Here is a 13,318-nt window from a genome sequence, read left to right on the forward strand (position 1 = left end):
TTTACAAAGTTTCACAATTAGAATTAAGCTGCATCATGAATTGCAACAAACAGATATAGATATAACTAATGTAAATTATTTTTACATTGCTCAATGATCAGATGCTGCTTTGTCTGTTTTGTTATGTTATTTACTTAAAACTACTACTGTCATTTAAATCTTGATAAATCCTAATAATTATTGCATACGTCAAATGGTTAATCTTTCTGCATTATCGTGCCAAGATCATAATTCCTGATACCCATGCAAAAGTATTCCAAGTCCGTACAAACCTCGCTCTTTTCAAGTCATTTGTCATTTCAATGTCGATCTTGATAAGATCTACCATGATTCTTATCAAGATTTATCAAGTTTGGGCTCATTGGGCTGGCTTCAATCCTCCCATCATATTATATTATAACACAGTCAATTATTCGGGTTCCCGTATCATGTTGTAAATTTATGAAAAGACTCTTTATTCAAGACTTAAGACACTAACAATCGTTAATTACTCGATTTAAGATACGAAACTGCTTTTTGAATATCTTTTTTAGATCGAAGATTAAAATGTCTTTTCATAATTTACAGGTTTATGATCAAAATTCGACGATTCATGTGTACCATAGAAACCGATCACAATTTAAACAATTTTTTAACAAAAACCAATTAGAGTAAGTTTTCGTTTTCCCCGATGTTGTACATAACTTTGATGTTTCTTCAAGACTCTAAAAATTTAGCTAAGTTTGCTTTGACTCTGAGAACATTGGCGCGGTTATCACTCCATTCAGTACCCGCACCTGTGTCAACCCACAAGTTGCCATCTGGGCCCACCTCGCCTCTGCAAACAACATTCACTTTTCAAAAAGGACCAAAATAATTGAGTCGAAAATAACTGAGTCTGCATAGGCTGGCTGCATCACAATTCACTGCTCAGAGATTTTTTATTAAAAAATGAAAAAACCTGTCGGAATCTAATGTTTAAGTCTAGCTCTGGGTCAAGGAAAAAATATTGGCTATGAAATTCCCAACTTTTCCCAAATATTAGCAATTTTAAACGCAATTGCAGAAAAGCCGGTTTATATTAAAAAATTCTTCTCAATAAGAAGTCTGGAGAACGACCCGGGTTGAAATTAAAACTTTTCATCATGGAAGAATTTATAAAAACAAGGCGGCTCGTTAATGGACGTTCGCACATGATGTTGTGACCCGAGCTCAACTGCATGTTTGACTTATCTGTCAACCAAATGAAGAGATAACAAAAATAGATGTTTGAGTTTTCAAAAATTGTTACAAAACCTAAATACTAATTGAATTACATAATGCAATGCCTCATTACAGCGCTCACGAGATCTGCCAATAAAAAGACTACGAGAAAAAAATAACAAACAGCAAAATAAGCAAAAACAAGAATTTCGCGGCAGAAACCCAGTATATAAATTTAAAAGCACCCAGCAACAACGTCAAAATGCAATCAAATGAAACCTTAACTACACAAATTTAGTTTTTCCTAACTATAAAGCATATGGATGTTTTCCAAAGTGAGATCATGTAAAAAGTCGACATAGAGAAGAAAAATGAGGTTTAACTCAAAGATCAATCAATATTTCTTAAATCAAATAATTTCAAAAGTCTAAAAAATCTTTAGCTTGTAACGAAATAATTCTTGATAAACTTACATAAAAGTCATTCTGAAAAAATGGGACGACCTGTCTTTGCTTAGACTAAGCGATAGAAACGGACTAAATACGCAGAAAATCTCAAAAAGTTACGAACAATTTACAAGAATACGCAGAAAATCTCAAAAAGTACGAACAAAAACACAAAATATCGAAGCCATTAAAATCATTAGCTATTATATGAAATTTAGGTAATTTTATTTCAGTTTTCAATTATACTAATTCAGCTAAAGTTATACTGGAAGAGTAAATAAGTTCGTTCATTTGGGCCACATTTGGGATCTGTTATTACCTGAATAAGCTAATGGAAGAGAAAAAGAAACACAAATACACCACTCACAATTTTTTTAATGAAAACGCATATTGTCCACAAACAAAAAATCAGTTACGACATAATAACAGTAGAAATTTTTATTGGAATTCATAAAATCAAATCAAATAATTTCAATCAAATAATTAAATAATTATTTCTTAAATCAAATAATTTCAAAAGTCTAAAAAATCTTTAGCTTGTAACGAAATAATTCTTGATAAACTTACTTAAAAGTCATTCTGAAAAAATGGGACCTGTCTTTGCTTAGACTAAGCGATAGAAACGGACTAAATACGCAGAAAATCTCAAAAAGTTACGAACAATTTACAAGAATACGCAGAAAATCTCAAAAAGTACGAACAAAAACACAAAATATCGAAGCCATTAAAATCATTAGCTATTATATGAAATTTAGGTAATTTTATTTCAGTTTTCAAGTATACTAAATCAGCTAAAGTTATACTGGAAGAGTAAATAAGTTCGTTCATTTGGGCCACATTTGGGATCTGTTATTACCTGAATAAGCTAATGGAAGAGAAAAAGAAACACAAATACACCACTCACAATTTTTTTAATGAAAACGCATATTGTCCACAAACAAAACATCAGTTACGACATAATAACAGTAGAAATTTTTATTGGAATTCAAGGAATTGGATGGGACCTCTAGATGAAGAGAATAAGTTACAAGTTGACGAAAAGGACAACAAAAACTGAAAAATTTGAAAAATATTTGAACAATTATAATATCATAATTTTTAAGACAATTGGCTATAAACTGAATGTTTCGGGTAACAACAAAAATTTAATTGTCAATTACAATTTTATGAAACCGGTCAGAATTTAACGGCTGCGTAAAAATAAAAAAAATGCAAAAACAGTAAACTCAAGAAAATTAAGCGAGAAAATGTAAACGCCATCAGAGAATGAACTTTTCAGTATAATCTCTTCTATTTTCAATTCAATTTTTAACAGCAGGGTGATTGTTTTTATTGTTACAAAATAACTTGAAAAACAACAAACAGCAAAATAAGCAAAAATAAAAAATTTCGCGGCAAGAAACCCAATATATAAATTTAAAAGAACCCAGTAACAACGTCAAAATGCAATCAGCTGAAACCCTTACTACACACATTTAGTTTTTCCTAAATGTAAAGCAGATGCATGTTTTCCAAAATGAGATTAAATAAAAAGTCGTCATAGAGAAGAAAAATGAGGTTAAAGTCAAAGATCAATCAATGTTTCTTAAACCAAATAATTTCAAAAGTCTAAAAATTCTTTAGCTTGTAACGAAATAATTCTTGCTAAATTTATTTAAAAGTCATCCTGAAAAATGGGACCTGTCTTTGCTTAGACTAAGCCATAGGAACGGACTAATACGCAGAAAATCTCAACAAGTTAGGAACAATTTACAAAAAGACGCAGAAAATCTCAAAAAAGTACGAACAAAAACACAAATTATCGAAGCCATTAAAATCATTAGCTTTTATATGAAATTTAGGTAATTTTATTTCAGTTTTCAATTATACAAATTCAGCTAAAACTATTCTGGAAGAGTAAATAAGTTCGTTCACTTGGGCCACATTTGGGATCTGTTATTACCTGAATAAGCTAAAAGAAGAGAAAAAGAAACACAAATACACCACTCACAATTTTTTTAATGAAAATGCATATTGTCCACAAACAAAACATTAGTTACGACATAATATCAGTAGACATTTTTTTGGAATTCAAGGAATTGGATGGGACCTCTAGATGACGAGAATAAGTTACAAGTTGACGAAAAGGACAACAAAAACTGAAAAGTTTGAAAAATATTTGAACATTTATAATATCATAATTTTTAAGACAATTGGCTATAAACTGACAGTTTCGGATAACAACAAAAATTTAATTGTCAATTACAATTTTATGAAACCGGTCAGAATTTAACGGCTGCGTAAAAATAAAAAAATGCAAAAACAGCAAACTCAAGAAAATTAAGCGAGAAAAGTGTCAACGCCATCAGAGAAAGAACTCTTCAGTTTAATCTCTTCTATTTTTAATTAAATTTTTAACAGCAGGATGATTGTTTTTATTGTTACAAAATGACTTGAAAAACAACAAACAGCAAAAAAAGCAAAAGCAAGAGTTTCGCGGCAGAAACCCAATATATAAATTTAAAAAAAACCAGTAACAACGTCAAAATGCAATCAGATGAAACCTTAACTACACAAATTTAGTTTTCCTAACTATAAAGCAGATGGATGTTTTCCAAAATGAGATTAGGTAAAAAGTCGAAATAGTGAAGAAAAATCAGGTTAAAGTCAAAGATCAATCAATGTTTCTTAAAACAAATATTTTCAAAAGTCTAAAAAATCTTTAGCTTGTAACGAAATAATTCTTGCTAAATTTATTTAAAAGTCATTCTGAAAAATGGGACCTGTCTTTGCTTAGACTAAGCCATAGGAACGGACTAACACGCAGAAAACCTCAAAAAAATACGAACAATTTACAAAGAGACGCAGAAAATCTCAAAAAGGTACGAACAAAAACACAAATTATCGAAGCCATTAAAATCATTAGCTATTATATGAAATTCAGGTAATTTTAATTCAAATTTCAATTATACTAATTCAGCTAAAATTATACTGGAAGAGTAATTAAGTTCGTTCATTTGGGCCACATTTGGGATCTGTTATTACCTGAATCAGCTAAAAGAAGAGAAAAAGAAATACAAATACACCACTTACAATTTTTTTTATGAATACGCATATCGTTCACAAACAAAACATATGTTACGACATAATATCAGTAGACTTTTTCTGGAGTTCAAGGAATTGGATGGGACCTCCAGATGACGAGAATAAGTTACAAGTTGACGAAAAGAACAACAAAAACTGAAAAGTTTGAAAAATCTTTGATTATTTATAATTTCATAATTTTTAAGACTATTGGCTATAAACTGACTGTTTCGGGTAACCACATTAAATTAATCGTCAATGACAATTTTATGAGACCGGTCAGAATTTTACGGCTGCTTAAAAAAAATGTCAACGCCATCAGAGAATGAACTTTTGAGTATAATCTCTTCTATTTTCAATTAAATTTTTAACAGCAGGGTGACTGTTTTTATTGTTACAAAATGACTTGAAAATCAACAAACAGCAAAAAAAAAGAAAAAAAAACAAGAATTTCGCGGCAGAAACCCAATATATAAATTTAAAAGAACCCAGGAATAACGTCAAAATGCAATCAGATGAAACCGTAACTACACAAACTTAGTTTTTCCTAACTATAAAGCAGTTGGATTTTTTCCAAAATGAGATTAGGTAAAAAGTCGACATAGAGAAGAAAAATGAGGTTAAAGTCAAAGATCAATCAATGTTTCTTAAACCAAAGAATTTCAAAAGTCTAAAAAACCTTTAGCTTGTAAAGAAATAATTCTTGATAAATTTACTTGAATATCATTCTGAAAGAATGGGACCTGTCTTTGCTTACACTAAGCCATAGGAACGGACTAATACGCAGAAAATCTCCAAAAGTTACGAACAATTTAAAAGAAGACGCAGAAAATCTCAAAAAAGTACGAACAAAAACACAAATTATCGAAGCCATTAAAATCATTAGCTATTATATGAAATTTAGGTAATTTTATTTCAGTTTTCAATTATACAAATTCAGCTAAAACTATTCTGGAAGATTAAATAAGTTCGTTCATTTGGGCCACATTTGGGATCTGTTATTACCTGAATAAGCTAAAAGAAGAGAAAAAGAAACACAAATACACCACTCACAATTTTTTTTTATGAAAACGCATATTGTCCACAAACAAAAACATCAGTTACAACATAATATCAGTAGACATGTGTTTTATGGAATTCAAGGAATTGTATGAGACCTCTAGATGACGAGAATAATTTACAAGTTGACGAAAAGAACAAAAAAAACTGAAAAGTTTGAAAAAGCTTTGAACATTTATAATATCATACTTTTTAAGACTATTGGCTATAAACTGACTGTTTCGGGTAACCATATCAAATTAATCGTCAATTACAATTTTATGAGACCGGTCAGAATTTTACGGCTGCATAAAAATAAAAAAAAATGCAAAAACAGCAAACTCAAGAAAACTATGCGAGAAAAGTGTCAACGCCATCAGAGAATGAACTTTTCAGTTTAATCTCTTCTATTTTCAATTAAATTTTTAACAGCAGGGTGATTGTTTTTATTGTTACAAAATGACTTGAAAAACAACAAACAGCGAAATAAGCAAAAACAAGAATTTCGCGGCAGAAACCCAATATATAAATTTAAAAGAACCCAGTTACAACGTCAAAGTGCAATCAGATGAAACCTTAACTACACAAATTTAGTTTTTCCTAACTATAAAGCAGATGGATGTTTTTTTTCCAAAATGAGAATAGGTAAAAAAAAAGTCGACATAGAGAAGAAAAATGAGGTTAAAGTCAAAGATCAATCAATCTTAAACCAAATAATTTCAAAAGTCTAAAAAATCTTTAGCTTGTAACGAAATAATTCTTGATAAATTTACTTTAAAATCAGTCTGAAAAAATGGGACCTGTCTTTGCTTACACTAAGCCATAGGAACGGACTAATACGCAGAAAATCTCAAAAAGTTACGAACAATTTAAAAGACGACGCAGAAAATCTCAAAAAAGTACGAACAAAAACACAAATTATCGAAGCCATTAAAATCATTAGCTATTATATGAAATTTAGGTTATTTTTTTTCAGTTTTCCCTTATACTAATTCAGCTAAAATTATACTTGAAGAGTAAATAAGTTCGTTCATTTGGGCCACATTTGGGATCTGTTATTACCTGAATAAGCTAAAAGAAGAGAAAAAGAAACATAAATACACCACTCACAATTTTTTTTATGAAAACGCATATTGTCCACAAACAAAAACATCAGTTACGACATAATATCAGTAGACATGTGTTTTATGGAATTCAAGGAATTGTATGAGACCTCTAGATGACGAGAATAAGTTACAAGTTGACGAAAAGAACAAAAAAAACTGAAAAGTTTGAAAAAGCTTTGAACATTTTTAATATCATACTTTTTAATACTATTGGCTATAAACTGACTGTTTCGGGTAACCATAATAAATTAATCGTCAATTACAATTTTTTGAGACCGGTCAGAATTTTACGGCTGCATAAAAATAAAAAAAAATGCAAAAACAGCAAACTCAAGAAAACTAAGCGAGAAAAGTGTCAACGCCATCAGAGAATGAACTTTTCAGTATAATCTCTTCTATTTTCAATTAAATTTTTAACAGCAGGGTGATTGTTTTTATTGTTACAAAATGACTTGAAAAACAACAACAGAGAAATAAGCAAAAACCAGAATTTTGCGGCAGAAACCCAATATATAATTTTAAAAGAACCCAGTTACAACGTCAAAGTGCAATCAGATGAAACCTTAACTACACAAATTTAGTTTTTCCTAACTATAAAGCAGATGGATGTTTTTTTTCAAAATGAGATTAGGTAAAAAAAAGTCGACATAGAGAAGAAAAATGAGGTTAAAGTCAAAGATCAATCAATCTTAAACCAAATAATTTCAAAAGTCTAAAAAATCTTTAGCTTGTAACGAAATAATTCTTGATAAATTTACTTTAAAATCAATCTGAAAAAATGGGACCTGTCTTTGCTTACACTAAGCCATAGGAACGGACTAATACGCAGAAAATCTCAAAAAGTTACGAACAATTTAAAAGACGACGCAGAAAATCTCAAAAAAGTACGAACAAAGACACAAATTATCGAAGCCATTAAAATCATTAGCTATTATATGAAATTTAGGTTATTTTATTTCAGTTTTCCCTTATACTAATTCAGCTAAAATTATACTTGAAGAGTAAATAAGTTAGTTCATTTGGGCCACATTTGGGATCTGTTATTACCTGAATAAGCTAAAAGAAGAGAAAAAGAAACACAAATACACCACTCACAATTTTTTTTATGAAAACGCATATTGTCCACAAACAAAAACATCAGTTACGACATAATATCAGTAGACATGTGTTTTATGGAATTCAAGGAATTGTATGAGACCTCTAGATGACGAGAATAAGTTACAAGTTGACGAAAAGAACAAAAAAAAACTGAAAAGTTTGAAAAAGCTTTGAACATTTTTAATATCATACTTTTTAAGACTATTGGCTATAAACTGACTGTTTCGGGTAACCATATTAAATTAATCGTTAATTACAATTTAATGAGACCGGTCAGAATTTTACGACTGCATAAAAATAAAAAGAAATGCAAAAACAGCAAACTCAAGAAAACTAAGCGAGAAAAGTGTCAACGCCATCAGAGAATGAACTTTTCAGTATAATCTCTTCTATTTTCAATTAAATTTTTAACAGCAGGGTGATTGTTTTTATTGTTACAAAATGACTTGAAAAACAACAAACAGGGAAATAAGCAAAAACAAGAACTTCGCGGCAGAAACCCAATATATAAATTTAAAAGAACCCAGTTACAACGTCAAAGTGCAATCAGATGAAACCTTAACTACACAAATTTAGTTTTTCCTAACTATAAAGCAGATGGATGTTTTTTTTTCAAAATGAGATTAGGTAAAAAAAAGTCGACATAGAGAAGAAAAATGAGGTTAAAGTCAAAGATCAATCAATCTTAAACCAAAGAATTTCAAAAGTCTAAAAAATCTTTAGCTTGTAACGAAACAATTCTTGATAAATTTACTTTAAAATCAATCTGAAAAAATGGGACCTGTCTTTGCTTACACTAAGCCATAGGAACGGACTAATACCCAGAAAATCTCAAAAAGTTACGAACAATTTAAAAGACGACGCAGAAAATCTCAAAAAAGTACGAACAAAAACACAAATTATCGAAGCCATTAAAATCATTAGCTATTATATGAAATTTAGGTTATATTATTTCAGTTTTCCCTTATACTAATTCAGCTAAAATTATACTTGAAGAGTAAATAAGTTCGTTCATTTGGGCCACATTTGGGATCTGTTATTACCTGAATAAGCTAAAAGAAGAGAAAAAGAAACACAAATACACCACTCACAATTTTTTTATGAAAACGCATATTGTCCACAAACAAAACATCAGTTACGACATAATATCAGTAGACATGTGTTTTATGGAATTCAAGGAATTGTATGAGACCTCTAGATGACGAGAATAACTTACAAGTTGACGAAAAGAACAAAAAAAACTGAAAAGTTTGAAAAAGCTTTGAACATTTTTAATATCATACTTTTTAAGACTATTGGCTATAAACTGACTGTTTCGGGTAACCGTATTAAATTAATCGTCAATTACAATTTTATGAGAACGGTCAGAATTTTACGGCTGCATAAAAACAAAAAGAAATGCAAAAACAGCAAACTCAAGAAAACTAAGCGAGAAAAGTGTCAACGCCATCAGAGAATGAACTTTTCAGTATAATCTCTTCTATTTTCAATTAAATTTTTAACAGCAGGGTGATTGTTTTTATTGTTACAAAATGACTTGAAAAACAACAAACAGGGAAATAAGCAAAAACAAGAATTTCGCGGCAGAAACCCAATATATAAATTTAAAAGAACCCAGTTACAACGTCAAAGTGCAATCAGATGAAACCTTAACTACACAAATTTAGTTTTTCCTAACTATAAAGCAGATGGATGTTTCTTTTCAAAATGAGATTAGGTAAAAAAAAGTCGACATAGAGAAGAAAAATGAGGTTAAAGTCAAAGATCAATCAATCTTAAACCAAATAATTTCAAAAGTCTAAAAAATCTTTAGCTTGTAACGAAATAATTCTTGATAAATTTACTTTAAAATCAATCTGAAAAAATGGGACCTGTCTTTGCTTACACTAAGCCATAGGAACGGACTAATACGCAGAAAATCTCAAAAAGTTACGAACAATTTAAAAGACGACGCAGAAAATCTCAAAAAAGTACGAACAAAAACACAAATTATCGAAGCCATTAAAATCATTAGCTATTATATGAAATTTAGGTTATATTATTTCAGTTTTCCGTTATACTAATTCAGCTAAAATTATACTTGAAAAGTAAATAAGTTCGTTCATTTGGGCCACATTTGGGATCTGTTATTACCTGAATAAGCTAAAAGAAGAGAAAAAGAAACACAAATACACCACTCACAATTTTTTTATGAAAACGCATATTGTCCACAAACAAAACATCAGTTACGACATAATATCAGTAGACATGTGTTTTATGGAATTCAAGGAATTGTATGAGACCTCTAGATGACGAGAATAATTTACAAGTTGACGAAAAGAACAAAAAAAACTGAAAAGTTTGAAAAAGCTTTGAACATTTTTAATATCATACTTTTTAAGACTATTGGCTATAAACTGACTGTTTCGGGTAACCATATTAAATTAATCGTCAATTACAATTTTATGAGACCGGTCAGAATTTTGCGGCTGCATAAAAATAAAAAAAAATGCAAAAACAGCAAACTCAAGAAAACTAAGCGAGAAAAGTGTCAACGCCATCAGAGAATGAACTTTTCAGTATAATCTCTTCTATTTTCAATTAAATTTTTAACAGCAGGGTGATTGTTTTTATTGTTACAAAATGACTTGAAAAACAACAAACAGCGAAATAAGCAAAAACAAGAATTTCGCGGCAGAAACCCAATATATAAATTTAAAAGAACCCAGTTACAACGTCAAAGTGCAATCAGATGAAACCTTAACTACACAAATTTAGTTTTTCCTAACTATAAAGCAGATAGATGTTTTTTTTCAAAATGAGATTAGGTAAAAAAAAGTCGACATAGAGAAGAAAAATGAGGTTAAAGTCAAAGATCAATCAATCTTAAACCAAATAATTTCAAAAGTCTAAAAAATCTTTAGCTTGTAACGAAATAATTCTTGATAAATTTACTTTAAAATCAATCTGAAAAAATGGGACCTGTCTTTGCTTACACTAAGCCATAGGAACGGACTAATACGCAGAAAACCACAAAAAGTTACGAACAATTTAAAAGACGACGCAGAAAATCTCAAAAAAGTACGAACAAAAACACAAATTATCGAAGCCATTAAAATCATTAGCTATTATATGAAATTTAGGTTATATTATTTCAGTTTTCCCTTATACTAATTCAGCTAAAATTATACTTGAAGAGTAAATAAGTTCGTTCATTTGGGCCACATTTGGGATCTGTTATTACCTGAATAAGCTAAAAGAAGAGAAAAAGAAACACAAATACACCACTCACAATTTTTTTTATGAAAACGCATATTGTCCACAAACAAAACATCAGTTACGACATAATATCAGTAGACATGTGTTTTATGGAATTCAAGGAATTGTATGAGACCTCTAGATGACGAGAATAAGTTACAAGTTGACGAAAAGAACAAAAAAAACTGAAAAGTTTGAAAAAGCTTTGAACATTTTTAATATCATACTTTTTAAGACTATTGGCTATAAACTGACTGTTTCGGGTAACCATATTAAATAATCGTCAATTACAATTTTATGAGACCGGTCAGAATTTTGCGGCTGCATAAAAATAAAAAAAAAATGCAAAAACAGCAAACTCAAGAAAACTAAGCGAGAAAAGTGTCAACGCCATCAGAGAATGAACTTTTCAGTATAATCTCTTCTATTTTCAATTAAATTTTTAACAGCAGGGTGATTGTTTTTATTGTTACAAAATGACTTGAAAAACAACAAACAGCGAAATAAGCAAAAACAAGAATTTCGCGGCAGAAACCCAATATATAAATTTAAAAGAACCCAGTTACAACGTCAAAGTGCAATCAGATGAAACCTTAACTACACAAATTTAGTTTTTCCTAACTATAAAGCAGATGGATGTTTTTTTTTTCAAAATGAGATTAGGTAAAAAAAGTCGACATAGAGAAGAAAAATGAGGTTAAAGTCAAAGATCAATCAATCTTAAACCAAATAATTTCAAAAGTCTAAAAAATCTTTAGCTTGTAACGAAATAATTCTTGATAAATTTACTTTAAAATCAATCTGAAAAAAGGGGACATGTCTTTGCTTACACTAAGCCATAGGAACGGACTAATACGCAGAAAATCTCAAAAAGTTACGAACAATTTAAAAGACGACGCAGAAAATCTCAAAAAAGTACGAACAAAAACACAAATTATCGAAGCCATTAAAATCATTAGCTATTATATGAAATTTAGGTTATATTATTTCAGTTTTCCCTTATACTAATTCAGCTAAAATTATACTTGAAGAGTAAATAAGTTCGTTCATTTGGGCCACATTTGGGATCTGTTATTACCTGAATAAGCTAAAAGAAGAGAAAAAGAAACACAAATACACCACTCACAATTTTTTTTATGAAAACGCATATTGTCCACAAACAAAACATCAGTTACGACATAATATCAGTAGACATGTGTTTTATGGAATTCGAGGAATTGTATGAGACCTCTAGATGACGAGAATAAGTTACAAGTTGACGAAAAGAACAAAAAAAACTGAAAAGTTTGAAAAAGCTTTGAACATTTTCAATATCATACTTTTTAAGACTATTGGCTATAAACTGACTGTTTCGGGTAACCATATTAAATTAATCGTCAATTACAATTTTATGAGACCGGTCAGAATTTTACGGCTGCATAAAAATAAAAAAAATGCAAAAACAGCAAACTCAAGAAAACTAAGCGAGAAAAGTGTCAACGCCATCAGAGAATGAACTTTTCAGTATAATCTCTCCTATTTTCAATTAAATTTTTAACAGCAGGGTGATTGTTTTTATTGTTACAAAATGACTTGAAAAACAACAAACAGCGAAATAAGCAAAAACAAGAATTTCGCGGCAGAAACCCAATATATAAATTTAAAAGAACCCAGTTACAACGTCAAAGTGCAATCAGATGAAACCTTAACTACACAAATTTAGTTTTTCCTAACTATAAAGCAGATGGATGTTTTTTTTTCAAAATGAGATTAGGTAAAAAAAGTCGACATAGAGAAGAAAAATGAGGTTAAAGTCAAAGATCAATCAATCTTAAACCAAATAATTTCAAAAGTCTAAAAAATCTTTAGCTTGTAACGAAATAATTCTTGATAAATTTACTTTAAAATCAATCTGAAAAAAGGGGACATGTCTTTGCTTACACTAAGCCATAGGAACGGACTAATACGCAGAAAATCTCAAAAAGTTACGAACAATTTAAAAGACGACGCAGAAAATCTCAAAAAAGTACGAACAAAAACACAAATTATCGAAGCCATTAAAATCATTAGCTATTATATGAAATTTAGGTTATTTTATTTCAGTTTTCCCTTATACTAATTCAGCTAAAATTATACTTGAAGAGTAAATAAGTTCGTTCATTTGGGCCA

At 29.7% G+C, this 13,318-nt stretch overlaps 1 protein-coding gene across 1 annotated transcript in view; it reads right to left on the minus strand.

The window, feature by feature from the left end:
* Positions 1–526: 526 nt before the first annotated feature.
* The window catches only part of LOC142341666 (uncharacterized), a 159,122-nt gene continuing 146,330 nt past the window's right edge, over positions 527–13,318 (minus strand). Inside the window, exon 44 of the mRNA XM_075392792.1 lies at positions 527–817. Within this exon, the coding sequence (XP_075248907.1) occupies positions 697–817 (121 nt within the window). The 3' untranslated portion in view covers positions 527–696. The remainder of the gene's footprint in view (positions 818–13,318) is intronic.

Source organism: Convolutriloba macropyga, chromosome 6 (genome assembly GCF_964194025.1).
Source record: "Convolutriloba macropyga chromosome 6, txConMacr16.3, whole genome shotgun sequence".
Lineage (NCBI taxonomy): Eukaryota > Metazoa > Xenacoelomorpha > Acoela > Convolutidae > Convolutriloba > Convolutriloba macropyga.